This window comes from Pan paniscus, chromosome 12 (assembly GCF_029289425.2).
Source record: "Pan paniscus chromosome 12, NHGRI_mPanPan1-v2.0_pri, whole genome shotgun sequence".
In the NCBI taxonomy this organism is placed as follows: domain Eukaryota; kingdom Metazoa; phylum Chordata; class Mammalia; order Primates; family Hominidae; genus Pan; species Pan paniscus.
The window spans coordinates 106,553,189-106,575,694 of NC_073261.2; the positions used below are offsets into that span (position 1 = coordinate 106,553,189).

Sequence of the window (22,506 nt, forward strand, 5' to 3'; positions counted from 1 at the left end):
GTTTTGTTTTTTAGCAAGGGTTAGGACATTAAATAAATCCACTCACTGGTGGAAGTAAAATAATGAACTTTTATATCATTTTGCTGTTTTCAAAGCACTTTTATATACTTGATGTTTGAGTCTCATAAAAACTCAGTGTTTTTTAATCCTCATTTTTTACATGTGGGGAAAATGGACATTTAGGTGATTTGTCCATGGCCTGTATACCAGTAAGTGATTAAGCTTTAATTTGCTACCTGATTTTTAGATTGTATTTTTCAGTGTTCTTTCTACAATACTCTATTGAGTATTGTCTCTATACTGCTGTGTTTTAAAATGTAAAATATTAAACCTAACCAATTTTATTTAGATAAAAATGAAACTGAGTTGTTTGGTGAATGTCACTGGAGCTATCAGCATTGCTGGAATTCATTGGTACCATGGCACAGAAGGCTACGTGGAGCCTGATTGCCCTTGCCTTGCTGTTTGCTTTGATAATGGAAGATGCCAAATAATGAGACATGAGAATGACCAAAGTAAGGAATTTTTCTGTTTAAAAAATTTTTTAAATTTCTATTTTATTTTTTTTTTTCTTTTTGAGATGGAGTCTCACTCTGTCGCCCAGGCTGGAGTGCAGTGGCACGATCTTGGCTCACGGCAACTTCTGCCTCCCAGGTTCAAGCGATTTTCCTGCCTCAGCCTCCCGAGTAGCTGGGACTACAGGGCGTGCCACTATGCCTGGCTAATTTTTTATATTTTTAGTAGAGACGGGGTTTCACCCTGTTAGCCAGGATAGTCTCTATCTCCTGACCTCGTGATCCACCTGCCTCAGCCTCCCAAAGTGCTGGGATTACAGGCGTGAGCCACTGTGCCCGGCCTCAATTTCTAATTTTTAACTTTTTTTTTTTTTTGCGACAGGGTCTTGCTCTGTTGCCGAGGCTGGAGTGCAGTGGTGCATTCTTGGCTCACTGCAGCCTTGGCCTCCCAGGCTCAAGGTCTCAGCCTCCTGAGGAGCTGGGACCACAGGTGTGCACCAACTCCTCCAGCTAATTTTTGTATTTTTCGTAGAGACAGGGTTTCACCATGTTGCCCAGGCCGATCTTGAACTCCTGGACTCAAGTGATCCGCCCGCCTCAGCCTCCTAAAGTGTTGGGATTATAGGCGTGAGCCATTGTACCCAGCCCTGTTTTTTTAAAAATGTGGAAAGTTTTAAAAATGTTTAAAAGTTGTTCTTAAGATTATAAAGTTCTCTAGGCTACGTATTTTCCCACAGTGACCTCATTTTTCTCTTTCTGACTAGATCCCGTTTTGATTGACACTGGCATGTACGTAGTAGGCATCCAGTGGAACCACATGGGCAGCGTGTTAGCTGTGGCGGGCTTCCAGAAGGCAGCCATGCAGGACAAAGATGTGAACATTGTGCAGTTTTACACTCCGTTTGGTGAGGTAAATGCATTCAAATTGATCTTCTTTCTTTCTGTTTAAATGTGCAGTGAGTAAGGTAGAGGAAAAAAGAACAAAGGAAACGGTGTAAACTTATCACATTTTCTTTTAGGGACATTTCATCTTCATAGTATAAATCTTTGTTGTATTTTATCATGGAATTTTATAATCTTATAGTTTTATAATTACAAAATAAAAATTACAATTTTATACATTCAAAAAACCAGAAGTTTAACATAAGAAATCATCATGGAGTAGTTATTTTGAATATTTTCTCTGTGATCTGAATATGTGTCTCTTTTCATAGCCAGCTTTTGAGTAGTATTTAGTATAATATAGTTGTTTCAGATTAATTTTTCTGATTTTTAACGTGATATTTTAAATGTGTTTAGATGTTAAACATACATATCTGTCTGTCCTTCCTTCAAACTTCTAATACTTTTAATTTGTTGCAAAGTAATCAGTTACTTGAAGAAAATTTAATAATTAATCTTAGGTGATGCTACATTAAAATAAAAGCATTGTTTTCATAAATGTACGTATGAGTATTATCCTTCTCAATAGTATTTTTAATAAATTTAATTTTAAAAGAATTTTCAGAAGTAGCATTGGAAAATGTCAAGTAGGAGAATTAATATATTGTGAATTTTAAAGAATTTAGAAAGTGAGAGCTTATTAATAACTAAGCTTAATACGTTTTTTGAATGTCTTATTTTCTAACCCAGTACTATATTTTGTCCCTTTTGAATACCCTGTTGGCTTTTATAAATTCACCATAGACTACAGTGATATATATTTTTGGCTGCATAAAAGCCTATACCAGTTGTTTTAATGTTATTTTTATATATTTTAATAATTTCTTTTAGGGCAAGAAATGATGTCTTCTGATGCTTTTGAATCAGTATCTCAAAGTTACCCAGTGGAATATACTGTAGAACGTAGATGCTCTCTATACATTGTCAGACGACAATATTTCTCGTAGATGTAAAAGTGAAGGAAAAAAAAAAAGCATAGTTTTCAAGGTTCCTAAATAATTAAAAATCTGCATTCTAATTATTTCTATATTTATAGCCTCCTTCTTAATTCATGTTCTTTATTGGTTATTTTTGTTGGTTGCCATTTACTTATTTATCATAATGTTTTATCTGCTTATTTTTGTTAGTTCAGCCTTCCCCAGGTAGAAAAACATGGATCCTAAAGTCTGTTTGATTGTCTTGCAAAACAATGTGTTAAGTGTTAAACGGAAAACTGTAAGTGGGGTTTGGTTTAGCTGTAACTAAAAGTATCTAGCATAGTTCCTCAGGTCATAGTAGTCAGTATTTTCTGAGTGAGTGAATATATGGGGAATTATTTGGATCTGTGTTATTGTTAAGGTAGGAAAGATAACCTGGATGGAAGTTATCTAACAATTTAAACTTAATGATTTAAACTTAAGAAAACCTCAGAGAAGAATTTGCTTTTAAATTCTGAGGGCCAGGGGCTCCTGGGTTTTGCACTGTGGTCTTAGCCATGGTAGGAGATAACAGAGCATAGGGTTTGTAGTCAAGTTGATCTGGCATTGAACTCATTTTCCACAGTGTAGTTTGACGTAGAGAAGTTATTTAGCCTCTGAGACACAGTTTAGTTATTTTCAGAAAAAAGGAAATACGTCATGGTGCTGTTGTAAAGATTAAAGGAGATTGCAATGAGGAAATGCCTACACAGTGCCTGGCACGTAATGAGGGCTTACTAAAAGGTGGTTTTCTTTCCTTGCTGCTGCCACATCCTGGCTGGTTTGCAGTTAGAAGATGGCCGTATTCTCCTCCTCTTATGGATGGGTCAATACCAAGAGTACTGTAGAGGGCTTGCTGGTTCCCCTTTAATTTCATACAGGTAGCAAGACAGATAGATCAGACCCTCCTAGGTTAAAACTTTGGGTTTTTTTCTTCCATTGGTTTCCTTGGCAAAATGGAGCTCAATACATTTGTCTTACTCTATTATGTGCTGCTATGACAGAATACCACAGACTGCATAGTATATATTAACAGAAACTTATTGGCTCACAGTTCTGGAGAATGAGAAGTCCAGTATTGAGCTACTGACATCTGGTGAGGGCTTTCCTGCTGCATAATTTCATGGTGGAAAGAAGAAGGGCAAAGAGAGTGCAACAGAGAGACAAGAGGGGACCTAATTCCCCTTTGTATAATGGCAGTAGTCCCAGCCATGAGGGCCCTCATGCCCTGATCACTGCTTAAAGGTGTCATCTCTTAATACTGTCAAAATGGCAATTACATTTCAACATGAGTTTTGGAGGGGACAGACATTCAAACTATAGTAACATTAAATTTGACCCTAGAGGGTATCTGCTTAGAACAAGGGATACCAGTAAAGTTCATTGAAATTTTGGGGATTCTATCATTCTGTCAAATAAAAGATATAGATTAAAAATGTTCGATTGCCTTATAGCCACATTAAAAAAGTGTTTGTATTCATTTATTTACTCGTTAATTTGGTCATAAAAAGTACTGTTTGTTTATTTTAAATTTTAAATTAAAAAAATTTGAATGTATATTTATTGAAGATATATATTGACTATCAGTTTATCAAATAATCTATTAATGGAAAGGGAAAGAAATGTGAATATGATACAGTTAGTACTCTTAAGGAGCTCATTCTGTAATTCTCTGGAACCATAGAATGGGGGAAGAAGGCAGGACTCGTTGAGGAAGCAGTATTTGAGCTGTATCTTGATGGATGAATAGGCGTGCTCCAGGAGGACAAGGACCAGTAAGGATAGGGGAGCTGTGAGGAAAGAAGAGGGGGATTTCAGGCAGAAGGGATATTGTATAGGCCAAAGCTGTGGAGGCAGAGTAGTTCCTTCACGAGCAGGCACACAGCAGTTATGGCTAAATAGTGGGATATTAAGCCACATAATATGATTTTGGACAAGATGGGAAAAAGGCATTGTATGCCATGCTAAAGAATGTGATGGTGGGGATTTACTGATTTTTAAAAGTTATTAAACCTTTTAAAAAGCAGGGTAGGTTATGATTAGATCTGTGTTCCAGAAAGATAATTGTGACAGCAGAGTATAGATTGAATTGGGAGGGCAGAGGGGGAGAATAAGGAAACAGATGAAAAGTAAGACTTAAAGTTAGGAAGCTATTACCACAATGCAGTCCATTAAAAAGGTAATTGTAGAGAGTGGAAAGGAGTAAAAGCAGTAGGACTTGGTGACTCGTTGGTTATGAGGGGATGAAAGAGAAAGACAAGACTTTATGATTGAATTTACTAATAAAATATTTCATTGATTCTAAGAAATATAATTTTTTACAACTTTAAAATGAGGCATCTTATAATCAAAGTTGCCATATTTTAATTAGCAATGTGTTTTTTCCTTTCCTTAGTTGTACATAAAAATTCATGTTTCAGTCTATGGCATTTTAGATTTGATGAAATTTGCTATTGAATTCTTTGGATATAGTTTGTAAATTTTTCTTATATGCATGTTTTTCATTATAAAAATTCAAGAAACGTGGCTGGGTGCGGTGGCTCACGCCTGTAATCCCAGCACTTTGAGAGGCCGAGGCAGGCAGATCATGAAGTCAGGAGATCGAGACCATCCTGGCTAACACAGTGAAACCCTGTCTCTACTAAAAATACAAAAAATTAGCCGGGCGTGGTGGCGGGCGCCTGTAGTCCCAGCAACTCAGGAGGCTGAGGCAGGAGAATGGCGTGAACCTGGGAGGCGGAGCTTGCAGTGAGCCGAGATCACGCCACTGCACTCCAGCCTGGGCGAGAGTGAGAGATTCCGTCTCAAAAAAAAAAAAAAAAAAAAAAAAAAAAAAAATTCAAGAAACATGATTTTAAAGTGACTAGTAACTTTTCACAAAATAATGTTCATACCACTTTTGATCTCTGTGAAGTGATTGGTGGTAATTTGTATTTCAGTTAATTGTTATACTTTAGGTTAAAGATAACTTTCTTTTTCAGCATCTGGGTACTTTGAAAGTTCCTGGAAAGGAAATATCTGCACTATCTTGGGAAGGAGGTGGACTGAAAATTGCACTAGCTGTTGATTCCTTTATATATTTTGCAAACATTCGACCTAATTATAAGGTAAATATTAAGAGCAGTTGTAAAATAAACAGTGTTTCTTACTAAATAATTTTGCTATAGCTCAAAGTATATTCAAAGCTGTCTTGTTTTAGGAGCTAGCAGAAAGGAAGCCTTTTTGTGTGAAGATTTTAGAACTAGTAAACTTTTCTAGAATACTATATATAGTTAGTAAAATTACTCCATGAGTCTTAGCCAGAAACAGATGGTACACTCAAAGGAGTAATTGAAGAGAGATTGATGAAGGGCTTATTACAGGGATGTGGGCAGGGCTAAAGGGAACAGTAAGGGATGATAGAAAGTAGCACCCAAAGATTAGCATCAATGAGAAGGCATCACCAGCCCTGGGCCTGAAGGGGCAAGACAAGGGAGTCAGGCTCCTGGAACCCACAAGAGCTGTGGCTGTGCAAGAGGGTCTGCTCTGCAGGAGCCCAGACCCTGCCAACCAGCCAGACAGAGAGGGATTTGGGGAATAAATATTCCAACTCACCTCTCCACTTGCTGGTGCTTTCTGTTGGCCAAACCTAACTGGGAGCCAGATGGCCAGGTAGCCCAGGTGACGGAGTTCGTAGAAACTAGTCTCCAAGGCTCACGGCAGGGTAGAGAAGGGCAGAGAATGGATTAGAAGGAGAAAATGAGAATAAGCAACATAACATATAATCAGTATTTTATCTTGAGTTTAACATTTGATCCAAAAGCAAGCTCTCAAATGTGAGATTGATCTGGTAAACTGTTATAAAAATCTTATATATTTAATTTTGAAAAGGTAAAGGACCTTAGAGAAATGGCTGATTCTAGGACTAGGGCAGGGAAAATACAAGGTAAGCCTGGAACAGTTTATAGTCCCAGCAAGTAAGGAAGTGCTCAGACAACAAAAGGATGGGGAAATGTCAAAAGGACATTGCTGAAAGAGCCTCCCAATGGCCAAAGCTGGAGCACTTTGAATAATAAAATAAATGATGTATTATTTTATTGTGACCCAAAGTATAAATGCCCAAGAGTTGATGCTGATATAGATGGATTATTTGAATAAATAAATAAATGGGAGAGGAGAAACAAATCTTCCTTACAGAATTATTCCAGTTTACTTAGGTATTGCCTTCTCCAGGAGGTGGAACATAGGCCCCTGTTCCCCTGGCTTGAGTGTGGCTACACTTAGTTTCCAAAGAGTAGAGTATGGAGAGGGGAAAAAAAGTAGCTTTATATTGGTGAAACTTGTCAATCACACCTTGGCCAAGTGATAAAGGTTAACATCATTAGGAATGTCATGTGGATATCACATGCCCCCTGATATGGCATGATAAAGAAGTGCACTTCGGTTCTGTGCTAGTCTTCCTAAAAACCTGAAGTCCAATCTAAGCATGAGGAAAACATCAGACAGACCCAAATTGAGGGACAATCTACAAAATACTTGACCAGTACTCCTCAAAACTGTTGAGGTCATTAAAAGCAAGGAAAGACTGAGAAATTGTCACACCCCAGAGGAGCCTAAGGAGACATGACTAAATCTAAGTATCCCAAATGGGATTCTGGAATAGTAAAAGGACATTCGGGAAAAGCTAATGAAATCTAAATAAAGTATGATGTTTACTTAATAGTAATAGTAATATAGTTAATAGTGATGTTGATTTCCTAGTTGTGACAAATGTACCATGGTAAAGTAAAATGTTAACAATAAGGGAAATGGATGAGGAGTATATGGGAACTCTGTGCTATCTTTGCAACTTTTCTGTCCATCTAAAACTATTTTAAAGTAAAAAAACTTATTTTAGAAAGTAATCAGGATACAAAAAGCTAAACATGGTTTAGCTTAGTTTGTTTGAATGGTAAACACAATCATGGTAATATCAACACGATATTTTATTTCATTTTTATATTTTTAATATAATTTATGTATTTTTATTTTTTTATTCAAAATTAAATATAAACATGTTGGGAGAGTTAGAAGGGAAAGCTGTAAGTGTGTAAGTTCCATAATCAATAGATAATGTGATACAGAAATAAACACCAGAACAGTTGCAGTTAAAGTAGTTGTACACGACCATTCTAGAGAGAGGAAATTTGGCAGGGGGTTCTACATTTGTTTTTGTTTTAAATAAGCCAGGTAGGATTATTTGACCATATATTATGTGAATATGTTACTCTGATAAAAGCAAATATAAAAAATATGGATGGGGGTAAAAAGGCAAAGTGACTATTTTTGAATTTCGACTTGGAGATCCAGAATTGAAACTTTGACAGGGATCACGCTACCTGTTGTCCCCTGTCCAGCAGCTATTATTGATTATTGAAAATTTTTACCATTGAAGCTTAAATCTTACCAATTAAAATAAGGAAAGTTAGACAAACTAAATTTATATTTGCAGCACATTCTTTGTTTTATAAATCTCTATTATTTTTATAAAAGGTTGAATCTGTCTTCTGTTTCTGAAGAATATATTTTGTCAGCAGTGATAAATATCTGCAATATTTCAAGAGTAAAAATAAAATAATGTGATTTGCCTTCCCAATACTAAATAATTCTTCTCCCTTTCAATCTCCTTCCCTTTCCTCCTTCCTTTCTTCCTAGTGGGGTTATTGCTCAAATACTGTAATTTATGCATATACCAGACCTGATCGTCCAGAGTATTGTGTTGTCTTCTGGGATACGAAAAACAATGAAAAATATGTTAAATATGTGAAGGGTCTCATTTCTATTACTACCTGTGGAGATTTCTGCATTTTGGCTACAAAAGCTGATGAAAATCATCCTCAGGTAGGTGTTTCTTGATATCTTAAGACATAGCTGGGCTAACTGCTTGGGTTATAGTTTTCTACCTTTTCAAGCATGGCCTCTACACTGGCAAGTACATCAAAACATTGGGTCTGTTGGCACTATTGATCTAGACCAATTTTGGAAAACTCTGTGACTCCATTGATGCTGTGTCCCTGATTTTTTTTTTCTTCAAGCAGCTAATCTTACGGCAATTCATACTGACTGGTTCAATACTGAAGCTTTTTGTTTCTGAAATATATTTAAAATACCGCAATCCCTTTTCAAGTTAAAATTTCATGAGCAAAAATGAACATCCAGATGTCTACTATGCATAAATGCTGAAGAAATTATGCAGCAATGAACACTTGCGACAGTTTGGGTAGCTTTTGACATTGAGAAATCTACTTTGGAGTTATATTGCTTTTAAAATTAATATATCATAGCATAACATAAATAATACAAATATGTCTTTTTAAAAAGTATACTAACAACTTAAATATTTGCAGAAGTATGTAAATATTTCTGAAAAGGACTACCAATGTCTTTGGCTGTGTTATCAATTATTTTACCCCATTAAAAAGTATAGAGTTTTTTGTTAAAGGTGACTCTTTGAACAGCCATGTTTGCTGGTGTTCTCTCCTGAAACTTGCTAAACAATAGTAAAGGTATTTTTTAAAAAGTCATAAGCCCATAGGGACCAGAAAGGGAAAGGAAATGGCAACAACATTTTGTAGGTTAGAGTAGGTGGATTAGCGGTAATTACCTTAGCAGACCTAAGAAAGCTGAATCGTAAGCCATTCAGGGAGAAAACAGAGGCAACTGGCTTAGATCACGGAATCCCAAAGAGGCACAGGACTTGGGGGTACCTGGTGGGAGAAAGAAACAAACATAAAAGCAATTTGGAAGTACCAGAGATTATGCAGAAAAGAGAAAACTTTTTTTTAAGAAGAAGGAGATCCCACTCCCCTATACTGAGTCCACAGGCAGCTGCCCTTCTGCCCCCTACAACGACTGGGGTTTACTCTCCAGAGAGGATCAAAGAGTCTCTGCGCTGAAGAGCATCAAGCAGAGCTGAGGGTGGGGGAACTCTGCTGAAAACAGGACAATTACGTTAAAAGTTTGCTACTCAACATTACCCCAGTCTTCTTTTCCTACTTGGTTCCCAGAACACTGGCAGCCGAGCATTGAGCTTTGAGGTGGGAGTTTGGAAATCTTCTCAGGAGAATTTGACCTGTTCAAGAGAAAAGCCTTCTAAAGATACTGAGATTGAGAGTCCCCAGGGAAGTAGCCCTGCCCATCACCTTACAGTAAAGACGCCAGTCAGTGAGGCTCACTTATAGACAACTCTGTTCCGAACAGCTTTTCAATGTCTGACTCTTAAATATAAGCAGTTAGACAAGGATTGCCAGACATTTGAGAAAGCCATCTAAACACAAGTGGAAAAGAACTTGGAAGAAGCAGAGACTGTGCAGGAAGGACACGTCTGAAAAACATTATTTTGGGGCTGGGTGCGATGGCTCACACCTGTAATCCCAGCACTTTGAGAGACCAAGGCGGGCAGATTACCTGAGGTCGGGAGTTCGAGATCGGCCTGGCTAACCTGGTGAAACCCCGTCTCTACTAAATATACAAAATTAGCTGGGCATGGTGGCGCAAGCCTGTAATCCCAGCTACTCGGGAGGCTGAGGCAGGACAGTCGCTTGAACCCTGGAGGCGGAGGTTGCAGTGAGCCAGGATCGTGCCATTGCACTCCAACCTGGGCGAAAGTGAGACTCTGTCTCAAAAAAAAAAAATTATTTTGAAAGAACCATTAATATTACCTTCAGAGAGTTAAGAGATATTACATCCATAAAATAAGAAAAGGATACTATAGAAGAGGAAGTTTTTGGAAATTAAAAATATGATAACCATAATGAAAACTTTGGCTGGAGGATTAGAAGGTAAAATGAAGGAAAACACTTGTAAAGTGAAGCAAAAGGACAAGGAAATGGAAAATAGGGGTGAAAAGATAAAATTAGAGGACCAGTCCGGGAAGCTTAGCATTTCAATAATATTTCTGAAAAGAGTGAACAGGCCACTTTGGGAGGCCGAGGTGGGCAGATTACCTGAGCTCAGGAGTTCGAGACCGGCCTGGGCAACACGGTGAAACCCCGTCTCTACTAAAACAGAAAAAATTAGCCGGGCGTGGCAGCATGTGCCTGTAGTCCCAGCTACTCAGGAGGCTGAGGCAGGAGAATTGCTTGAACCCAGGACGCGGAGGTTGCGGTGGGCCGAGATCACGCCACTGCACTCCACCCTGGGAGACAGAGTAAGACTCTGTCTCCAAAGAAAAAAAAAAAAAAGAAAAGAAAAGAAAGAAAAAAGAAAAAAAAAGAGTGAACAGGCAAAATATACAAAATACAGGGGAGTAAGTATGAAAAAAAAATTCAAGAAAATTTTCCTTGACGTTCTGGATTGGAAGTGCCTAGCTCAGTGAATAAAAACATTTCCACATCGAGACACATCATTGTGGAATTTCAGAACATCGGGGAGAAAACAATCTTACAAGCTTTCAGGGAGGAAAAACAGATTTCATAACGTCAAGGATCATAAGTGGCATTCTACTTGTCAACAGCAATGGTTTGGAGAATTGCCTCAAAATTTGCAGGGATAGTTTTCCAACTAGAATTCCATAGCTGTAAGACAACTACTAATTAAATATGAGGGTAGCCCAGCACTTTGGGAGGCCGAGGTGGGCAGATCACCTGAGGTTAGGAGTTTGGGACCAGCCTGGCCAACATGGCAAAACCCTATCTCTACTAAATATACAAAAATTAGCCAGGTGTGGTGGCGGGTGCCTGTAATCCCAGCTACTTGGGAAGCGGAGGCAGGAGAATCGCTTGAACCCTGAAGGCAGAGGTTGCAGTGAGCCGAGATGTGCCACTGCACTCCAGCCTGGGCGACAGAGTGAGACTCTGTCTCAAAGTAAGTAAGTAAATAAATAAATAAATAAATGGGTGGAATACAGACATTTTTAGATGTGTAACTCACTAAAAATTTCCCTTCCAAGCTTCCCTATCTTAGGAAGTTACTTTAGGAAATAGTCTAACAAAATGAGGAATAAACCAAGAAAGCAGAAGAAACAGTAGAGTGGACACCAGTGAGGAAGAGAGTACCAGCTGACCATGGTGCAGTGTGTCCAGTGAGTCAGATGAGAGGTCAGAAGGCTCCAAGAGAAATTTAAGGGGATAACAATAGACTACCTGACATATTTGAGCCCTTGCAGCAAGATATACATAATTCAGGGATAATTGGGGATTTGTGTTAGTAATAAGCCCATAGAAGACTAATCAAAGAGAAAAAATACAATTATCGACTACAGAGAAAGCAGAATGTGCTTGAAAAGACAATAAATCATGATACACTTGACGGCTGAGTTGTGAATAGCATTTACATAGTCAAAATGATGTAATCACCCTTTTTAAACTTAAAACACCATTTAATTGAAGTATAATAAACATACTCAACCCTAAATTCTGATCCGACAAAATGGTATTAAAAATAGAGAGAGGGATGGAAAGGTGCCCCTGTGTGGTAGGGGTGGGGTGGAAAAGGGAATGAAAGAAAGCTAAAGACTTGTCATTTGTAGTGGGGAGGCAAGAGCTAATGGACTAAATTGAAATCAAACAAGTAGCCGTATAAACACGTTACTTAGATTTGTGGAGGTAATAGCAAAAGCATCGGTAAAGGGAGCACACGTTACTTAGATTTGTGGAGGTAATAGCAAAAGCATCGGTAAAGGGAGCACACGTTACTTAGATTTGTGGAGGTAATAGCAAAAGCATCGGTAAAGGGAGCACACGTTACTTAGATTTGTGGAGGTAATAGCAAAAGCATCGGTAAAGGGAGCACACGTTACTTAGATTTGTGGAGGTAATAGCAAAAGCATCGGTAAAGGGAGCACACGTTACTTAGATTTGTGGAGGTAATAGCAAAAGCATCGGTAAAGGGAGCACACGTTACTTAGATTTGTGGAGGTAATAGCAAAAGCATCGGTAAAGGGAGCACACGTTACTTAGATTTGTGGAGGTAATAGCAAAAGCATCGGTAAAGGGAGCACACGTTACTTAGATTTGTGGAGGTAATAGCAAAAGCATCGGTAAAGGGAGCACACGTTACTTAGATTTGTGGAGGTAATAGCAAAAGCATCGGTAAAGGGAGCACACGTTACTTAGATTTGTGGAGGTAATAGCAAAAGCATCGGTAAAGGGAGCACACGTTACTTAGATTTGTGGAGGTAATAGCAAAAGCATCGGTAAAGGGAGCACACGTTACTTAGATTTGTGGAGGTAATAGCAAAAGCATCGGTAAAGGGAGCACACGTTACTTAGATTTGTGGAGGTAATAGCAAAAGCATCGGTAAAGGGAGCACACGTTACTTAGATTTGTGGAGGTAATAGCAAAAGCATCGGTAAAGGGAGCACACGTTACTTAGATTTGTGGAGGTAATAGCAAAAGCATCGGTAAAGGGAGCAGGAAATGGGAACTTAGGGGGAACTGCCATTTTTTAGTAAGAAGCCTTGTGGATCTATTTGATTTTTGGAACTACTAGCATGTATAACTGATAAAAATGAAAAATATGTTTAAAATACAATTTGTGGTATTTTGTGGCAGTAAATAAGCTTATTTTAAGTAGTGGAAGAGTAAATTATGATTTTTTAAAATATGATTTTTATTATTTGGTTTATATTTATGAAATTAATTCAATGAGTTCTTTTTATTTTTTTTTAAATGTTATGGGTAATAGTAGACGTATGTTATCTATGGGGTACCTGAGATGTTTTGAGTAATTAAACAAATTTTAATCGAATGCTGAAAAAAGAAAAAGTCTGTAAATAGCGCATAAAGAACTGCTTTATTTGAAATTGTTGTTCTAGTCAGGAAAAACATCTAAGTAGAATAGTATTCTTAGTACAAGATACAGAAACAGAGACTAACGGTAAGAAAAATGAAATGATCACTTTAAAACAATGTGATGTAAAATGTGCATTATGTTTGATTATTTTCCTAATATTGGTCATTGATGATTATTTGTATATAAGCCATTTTCATTAGGTTGAATCATGTCTTTTTTGAGTTAACTGAATTTTTCTGAATTTCTCCTGTCATTTATATATTGCTTCAAAGGAGGAGAACGAGATGGAGACATTTGGTGCAATGGTAACAAATGAAATTAGCTCTTATAGCTGATCATAGGATAAAAATGAGTTTTGAGGTTATAGCTGATCAGAAACTGTAGAAATATGAGGGGACTTCAGAAGGTTCATGGAAAAATGGAATTAACAGATAAAAATAAAAATAGAAACTTTATTTTTCAACATAAGCTCCATCAAGGTCAAGACATTTTTGTAAGCAATGATACCGGATATTTAGTCCATCCCTAAAGAACTGAGGGTCCTGGGAATTTAACCATGTCAATGCAGTCTTTTTTACATTATTAACTAAAGATAAATGGGTACCCTTGAAGGATTTTTTAAGATTAGGAAACAAAAGGAAGTCTGGAGCCAAATCAGGACTGTAAAGTGGATGGATGCCTAATGATTTCCCGCCAAAACTCTTGCAAAATTGCCCTTGTTTGATGAATAGAATGAGCAGGAGCATTGTCATGGTGGGGAGAGACTCTGGTGAAGTTTTCCCAGGCATTTTTCTGCTAAAGCTTTGGCTGACTTTCTCAAGACATTCTCATAGTAAGTGGACATTATTGTCCTTTGGCCCTTCAGAAAGTCAACAAGCAAAATGCCTTGAGCATCCCCCAAAACTGTCGCCATGACCTTTGCTCTTGGCGGTCTGCTTTTGCTTTGACTGGACCACTTCCACCACTTGGTAACCATTGCTTTGATTGTGCTTTGCATTCAGGATCATACAGGTAAAGCCATGTTTCATCTCCTTTTGCAATTTTTGAAGAAATGCCTTAGGTTCTTGATACCACCTGTTTGAAATTTCCATTTACTGCTCTGCTCCTGTGTGCAGCTGATCTGGGTGCAATGGATTTGGCACCCATTGAGTGGAAAGTTGGCTTAACTCAAATTTTTCAGTCAGAATTGTGTGAGCTGAGCCAGTTGAGATGTCTATGGTGTTGACTATTGTTTCTGCTGTTAATTGTTAGTCCTCTTCAATTAGGGCAGAAACAAGATGAGATTCATATTTTCCTTGCTAATTGACATGGATGGTCTGCTGTTGCAGGTTTCATCTTTACTTTGTCTTGTCCCTTCTTAAAGTGAGTTGTCCTTTTGTAGACTGCTGATTTCTTTAGGGCATTGTCCCCATAAACTTTTCATAAAGGATTGATGATTTCACCATTCTTCCACCCAAGCTGCACCATAAATTTGATGTTTTTTCTTGCTTCAATTTTAGCAGAATTAATGTTTCTTTGACAGGGCTTTTTTTCAAACTGCTGCCATCTCCTTCTTAGTGCTTCAAACTAGATCCTGTTCAAACATGTTTTAACAAGTTAGTGCACATTTATTTTGGTGCAAACAATTTTTAAATCCATGCTTATTTTTTCCATAATACACATTTTCCATAAACTTTTTGAAGACCCCTTGTATAAATGATGAAAATTAGCCAGAGTACTTGTGTTTCTTGTGTCTTCTTAAAAACCACAGTGTTCCATTACATTGAGAAAGCAGCCTTGGTTTAGTATTAACTGATCTTTCTTTATATTTAATGCTGTAAATCATCTTTCTTTTTGTCTGCTATTTTTTGCATGTAACAGTTTCATCAGTTATTTCCCAGTTAGCAATACTTGAAAAAGAGATAAGCATGATATATATTAAGCTTAGTTCCTTTATTATTCATAAGCAGGAGTTCTGATACTTTTTGTTTTATTTGTTCACAGTTTGTACTAGTTCTTTGTAATTCTATTGGTACACCCTTGGATCCCAAATACATTGATATTGGTAAGGAAATGTTAATATTTATTTCTTTTCCAATCAGGTTTTATTTGTAACACTAATTTAAAAACCTAACACTGGTATTATTAATTAGAATGGTGTTTTCTAAAACGAGGATGACCATACTTCCTACTTTGTCAGATCCAGTACCAGTTTATATCTGTTACCATGGTAGAATTCTTAATATCCCATTTTACTCTCAAAAGTATCCTGGTTAAGACAGTAAATTATAAGGTTAGTCTATCTAAAATCCATTATAATTTCACAACTGCTATAGTACCATCATTCGCTTTAAATGGGAAATATAATTGTGTAGGAATTGGTATGCAGTGTAATGATTAGTATGTAATAAACTGAGGATTATAGAAAGAATTTTGCTATTAAACCACTTTCATTATTAATAAACTGCTTGTAAATACCTCTCTTCCATAAAAACACTTTAGCTGCTTGTAAAAGTGAGTTTTCCCTTTCCAGATTTTTCTAATGAAATGAGTCTATTAATAGGGACAGTTTTAAAAATTCCTGACTTTTTGTTTTCAAAGGACTTTTGTTACTTTAGATTTACTATTCCCTCTACCCAATAACTATGAAAGTAACCCATTAAAAATTCCAAATCTTATTCTAAGTAGATTATTAAAAATCATTGACAAGTATTTTGTTGCCATTTCACTGTAACTTCCAAAAGTAATGATTTTCTTTTAATGTGTATGGTAGTATATTGGATAGAGTATTGCAAAAATTATTAAATCTAAGAAATTAAAAACCCATTGCATTATTCCTGAGAACCTGAGAACTAGTCATTTTTTTTTTCATATTGGACATTTAGCCTAAGCAATTAAGTATTAATGCCTGTTGCCTTTTGAGTGTTTGCATTTTGCTAAGTGTTTGTTTAAAAAATTGCTAAGTGTTTGGGTGATAATAGCAAATATGAGAAATAATGACCTCAAAGACTTTATACTCTATGGCTTAGGGTCTTGATAACCTACTCACTTAGATATATTGACACATTTCAACTTCATGTCTTACATTCATTGCTACATAGGCATGTTTATATGTTTTATGTGTATATATTTATATACACATATATATACACATTGGTGTTCCTTGTTAAAAAGCTTAGCTTAAAATTATTAACAGACTCTCATCACATAAATATCTCTTGTTTATTAGAAGCATTAACAGTCTTTAAGAGGTAAATTTTGTCAGTCTTCAGATTATATGCTTTTTCTTTTAATATCCAAAGTTTTAACATAGAATCATAATGGTGATAGGGTTAATCTCAAAGTAATTTTTATCACAAGTAGACTTTTTTAAAAAATAAAGCTAAATGTAAATCCTTCTTCATAAAATGGCAAATACTTGAGAGCATGACTATTTGTATTTTTGAGTCTCAAAACTTTTTTTTTTTTGTAGTCTTGCTGACTGAGATTTTAACAAACAGTTCTTTCATTGGCCTGCAGTGAACACAGCCAAAGACTCAACATTTTTGTTTCATACGTATCCTGTAAAATTTCTTTTTTAAAGTTTCTATGCCAAATGTTTATGAGGACTAGAGGCTAAAACAAAAAAAGTCTATGAGTGATAGACTTTATTCTAGAATTTATTATTTTTGTTTTGCCACCTACTCTTCCTCTTTATAATTTTTGTAGAAACTTTAAAAATAACTTTATAGATTATTATAGAAGTATAGTTTGTGGGACTCTTATACTCTACACATGAGAGTTAAGTATCCTTTTTTGGTGTTCTTTTCTTGAGCACTCATAATACCTTTGGGGTGCTTCCATCCAAAATACCTCTTAACCTGCACTGTGGTTACTAATTTTCTTGTCTGTCTTCCCCACTAGACTTTGAACTTCTTAAAGATCTACGTCTAATTAACTTCTGTATCCCCATGACCTAACACTGCCTTGGCCCATGATAAATGTTTATTGAATGCATGGAAATTATTTATTTTCTATCATGTAAATAAAAAATGATGATTCATTTATTTAGCAAACTATCAATGAGTATATACTGTTTCAGGTACTGTACTGGTCACTGGGAATAATAAGAAATTAATTATGACATTTCCTGTGGGATTTCTGAACAAATAATTAAAACCTAGTTAATTCATTGAACAGTGATTTATTGCTTCCCTACTGCGTGCTAGGTATTGCTCTAGGTGCCAGGTAAATGGTTATTGGTGCATAAGGACGTCAGAGACATCTTTCTACTTAGAGAAGGTTTCATTTGAGCTGAGTTTTGAAAAGTAAGTATTTCTTTAGGTGATATTTCAAGGAAAGAAAACGGCATTTGCAGAGGAATGAAGGCATGGAAAGTGGCCATCAAGTACCAGTTTGCCTATGCTGCAGCCATTTTAGTGGGAGCACATGGGCAGCTTTCTAATGATGGTATCTAACACGTGCACTAGGTTTTCCATATATTTCAGAGAAAGTTAATTTGATGAAAACATTTCAGTGAAATTTCAATTTACCAGCACTTGAAAGGGCTGAGAAATGAATAAATGGGAAAGTGGGTGAACATTACAGATGTAGGCATTTATTTCATGCCTTAGCATTAAAATATTACAAGCAGGTTTTATTTATATGTGAATTCCAAGATTGTTTTAAATTATTTTACATCCTTGCTTGGCTAGTAATGACTGCCTATTAGCATTACAAAGTTCAGTTAATGAAAGCATAATTATTTTCTTAAAAACTTTTTTTCTAAGCTGGGCATGGTGGCTCACTCCTGTAATCCCAGCGCTTTGGGAAGCTGAGGTGGGTAGATCACCTGAGGTCAGGAGTTCAAGACCAGCCTGGCCAAAATGGCAAAACCCCATCTCTACTAAAAATACGAAAATTAGCCAGACATGGTGGCATGCACCTGTAATCCCAGCTACTTGGGAGGCTGTGGCAGGAGAATCACTTGAACCCAGGAGGCAGAGGTTGCACTGAGCAAAGATCGTGCCACAGCTCTCCAGCCTGGGTGACACAGCAAGACACCGTCTCAAAAAAAAAAAAAAAAAAAAATCCAATAACCTTTCTAGATATTTCAAATTTTTTTCTTTTCAGATATTGAACTGTCAAAAAGGGCATGGAGGGCCTTCATCTTGGCTGTGTTCTTGTCCTAAAACATTCTATCTGTTAAAATTTTGTTTTGCTTTTCCTAGAAGCTTAGTCTAGATGGGATGAATCTTAATAAAGATCTAGCAAAATATGTATAGATAGGATTATCTACCCATATGAATTTGCTGAAATTACCACCTTACTGATTCAAAAGAACATATTTTTCAGATATATTTCTATTGTTTGTAGTAACTGAGAATTTATATATGGTTTTATTATAAAATCCTATGTAGGTGATAAAAGTGAAAAGAACAATAGCAACCATGTCTAACTAATACTTGTTAATCCTTAGTGAGGGTCAGTCTGCTCTAGTAGTTAAGAGCAGTTTCTGGAGCCAGACTGACCAGGTTTGTGTCCACCTCTACTACTTTCTAACTGTGTGATATGGGCAAATTCACATGCCTCAGTTTCTTTATCTGCTAAATGAGGACAATAACGCCTACCTTATAGGGAAGTTGTGAGTTAATATGTGTTATATATTTAGAACACTGCCTGTCATATTTTTAAACATTCAATAAATACTGTCTTTTAAAAGTATTATTAAGCGTTTACTCTATGCCAGGCACTGTGCTATGCTATAATTTATATTGTATTTATATTTATATTGTTATCTCTCTTAAACTTTCAAACAGCTCTGTAGGGTTGGCATTATTATTATTTTCAACTTACAGTAAGTAAACTGAGAGAACAAATAATTTATTCAAGGCCACAGAATTAACAAGTGCCTGTCATTTGAATCCAAGAAGTCTGACTCTTACCTTGAACCACTAACATTTTAATTTTGAAGTAATCAGGCTAATGATAAACCCTTGTGAGTATTTAGGATCTATCAAAAAGAAAGGAACATGAGTGTAATTTATAATTGTAGGTAAACATTGGTTGGAAGAATGCTTTTATATACTTAGGAAAAAATGATATTTTATTAGAAAGCAGTTAAGGTGTGCAAACTTGCTTCAAATTACACTAAGGGCATAATAGTTACCAGCATTAGAGTATCCATGGTGGAATTTACTAAATATTTAACAAATTCTTAAGATTTAGTGAAGACCAGGTCAGGGAAAGGAGAGCGCAGCCTGACCTGGCAGGAGTGCACCCTGGAGGCTTTGCTGTCAGTCTCCATGCCTGGCTTTCAGCAAAGTGCTCCTTCCAAGAAAGGCTTTGAGCTCCCTCCAGAGGTTGGTAATAGTACACATTTTGAATGAAAAAATCTTGACAGTTACAGTGAAAAAAGAATTAAAAAAAAAAATTACTCAGTTGGACTGAGTTATTTAGCATATAAAAATTATTGAATTTGAATCCCTGAGTTGTTAACCCACTCAATTAACATCATACCATCAGACTAGTTTCTAATTCTTTGTTCAGTTTCTAAGTCTCTTGCTGCCTCAAATGTCCTTTGTCTGCACTCTGGCAAGAACTCTATAAATGGTACCTCCTAGTAACGTTATGTCTTTATTCCGGCCATATTAATGATTACATTGCATAGTATTTATAATAGAGAAATTAAGTTTTACAGTGTTTTGATTGTTCATGAATTTAGAAAACAGGTAGTATAATCTGTTTGTGAAGGAGTTTTTTGCTTTTATGTATTTCGTATGAGTGTTTAATTTTATGTTGTTTATTTTGTGTTTTGTGACCTCGGGCAAATTGTTCTACTTCTTTAAACCTCTGTTTATTTATCTATAAGATGGATTTGATGAGACTATCTACTTCATAAAAGCATATACAGTAGGAGCTCAATTAAATGTTCTCTAAGAAATGGGCAGATGAAAAGAATTATTTGCTTAGGAGAATATATTCCTTAGGAAGGGACTTGGGAGATTTTTCTTTTCTAAATTAGAGTAGAAATATAAGATGTGGCCAGGTGGGGTGGCTCATGCCTGTAATCCCAGCACTTTGGGAGGCTGAGGCGGGCAGATGGTGAGGTCAAGAGATGGAGACAATCTGGCCAACATGGTGAAACCCCGTCTCTACTAAAAATACAAAAATTAGCTGGGCGTGGTGGTGTGTGCCTGTAGTTTCAGCTACTCTGGAGGCTGAGGCAGGAGAATTGCTTGAACCCGGGAGGCAGAGGTTGCAATGAGCTGAGATTGCACCACTGCACTCCAGCCTGGGCGACAGAGTGAGACTCTGAACCAGGTAGTAATTGATAGTGGGGATGGGAGGAAGGAGTGGGATTTTATTTATTCATTTTTCAATTAATGGTTGTTTGAGTTGTTTCTACTTTTGATCATTATAAATAATGTTGTTATGAACATCAGCGTATGAGTTTTTGTGTGGACGTGTTTTTATTTTTCTTGGGTACATACCTAGGAGTGGAATTGCTGAGGCATATAGTAACTCTGTATTTAACATTTTGAGGGGTTGCTGAACTGTTTTCCAAAGTGAACACACCATATTACATTCCCAGATTTCTCCATAACCTTGCCAACACTTGTTATTGTCTGACTGTTTGATTCTAGCCATCCTAGTGGGTGTGAGGTGGTATCTCATTGTGGTTTTGATTTGCACTTCCCGATGGCTAATGTTGTTGATCATCTTTTTCATGTGCTTATTGGCCATTTGTGTATCTTCACTGTAGAAATGTCTATTTGTATCCATTGCTCACTTTTAAATTGGGCTATTTGTCTTTATTATTGAGTTGTAAGAGTTCTTTATATTTTCTAGATAAAATTTCTTTTCAGATACATGATTTGCAAATATTTTCTCCCAGTCTATGGGTTGTCTTTACTTTCTTGATAGTGTCCTTTGAAGCCCAAATGTTTTTAATTTTAATGAGTCTAATTTATCTAATTTTTCTTTTGTCATTTGTGTTTTTGGTGTCATATCTAAGAAGCCAATTATTGCCTGACCAAAGGTCATAAAGGTATTCCCAAGTTTTCTTTAAGTGTTTATGGTTTTAGCTCTTGCATTTGAGTCTCTGATTTATTTTGAGTTAGTATCTTTGTATGATGCTACAAGCTTTTGATTCTTTTCTGATTTCAGAGACTGTGTATGGGTATTTTGAGACTATGTGGGGGTATATTGTCTATAAAATGAGGGGTTGAACTCCGTGATTACTAAAGGCCTTTGCAGCACAAGCATTCTGCAATTCTGTGTAACTGTAAATTATCTTAATGTTATTTTTAACAGTACCATTGTTTGTTGCAATGACCAAAACCCATGTGATAGCAGCCTCGAAAGAAGCATTTTATACCTGGCAATATCGTGTGGCAAAGAAGCTCACAGCTTTGGAAATTAATCAGATCACACGGTCTCGAAAAGAAGGGAGAGAAAGGTATATCTTTTGATACATACTTTTTAGTAGCTCAACCATATCACATTGAAGTCAGACATAGTAATTGTAAATTGTCATGCTTGATAACTGTAGTGTCTTGATTAGTAGAAATGTTTTTTCAATTAATTTGATTATCTTTAAAATTTATGTGTTTAAATTTATTAAAATAAAAGAGAAGTAGCATGGTTTAATAAAGTCCTTAGAGTTAAAGAGTGGAAAGCTGTGTTTTTATAAGGAAATGGCTGTCCTCACTTACCCTCCCCACCAGATTAGAGTTAATATGCTATACTAAAATATGATTATTCACTTGAGATAGAAGGATCTAACTAAGGGTTTATTCCTATACGTTAGTGGTATAGGTTTTCCCAAGAGGGTGGGGTGATTCCAATATCAGTGACCAGAGGAGAGGCAGGCCTTTAGACACACATATGGAAGAAGTCTTTAGGTGGGGTGAACTGGGGACTTAGCTTCTTTTTCTTGCCCTGGTTTCCAAGGATTCTGGAGTTGGAATTACTTCTAGTAAGTGGGGTGAAAAGGGCTCTGCCACATAGTAGATAGGTTAGAAGCCAGGATAGAGGGATTCCGCACAGTAAGTCTGTAAGTGAAGAAGCATTTACTGTGTTTTGTAAGTTATATTGTCTCCATTAGTGATACTCTGTGTTTGCTGCTCTTCTGTTGTTACTCTAAGCCTGTAAGTAAAGCATTTTGTTGAATGTTTTAACCTAAGGATTCTTAATGGGGACACAGGCCTGTGTTAGTGGAAATGAGTGGTACAGTCATGACAGAAATGCTAGGTGTTTTTTCAAATCATTATCCTCCCTCACATCCTTGAGATCTTAAAGCAGACTCCCCTTGCCTTCCCTTTAAGACTCACTCATGTGCTAAGACGGGAGATGGATCCTCAGTAAAAGTATGTTGACT

At 36.5% G+C, this 22,506-nt stretch overlaps 1 protein-coding gene across 2 annotated transcripts in view; it reads left to right on the forward strand.

Moving 5' to 3' along the window:
* WDR35 (WD repeat domain 35) overlaps positions 1-22,506 on the forward strand; it is a 78,039-nt gene that overhangs the window by 15,676 nt on the left and 39,857 nt on the right. The window contains exons 7-13 of one of the 2 annotated variants that reach the window (XM_034952656.3): positions 350-515; positions 1,280-1,425; positions 5,395-5,520; positions 8,087-8,272; positions 13,439-13,471; positions 15,150-15,210; positions 21,441-21,585. In XM_034952656.3, coding sequence (XP_034808547.1) covers positions 350-515; positions 1,280-1,425; positions 5,395-5,520; positions 8,087-8,272; positions 13,439-13,471; positions 15,150-15,210; positions 21,441-21,585 — 863 coding nt within the window. The remainder of the gene's footprint in view (positions 1-349; positions 516-1,279; positions 1,426-5,394; positions 5,521-8,086; positions 8,273-13,438; positions 13,472-15,149; positions 15,211-21,440; positions 21,586-22,506) is intronic. The other variant, XM_003827005.6, reaches the window with a different exon arrangement.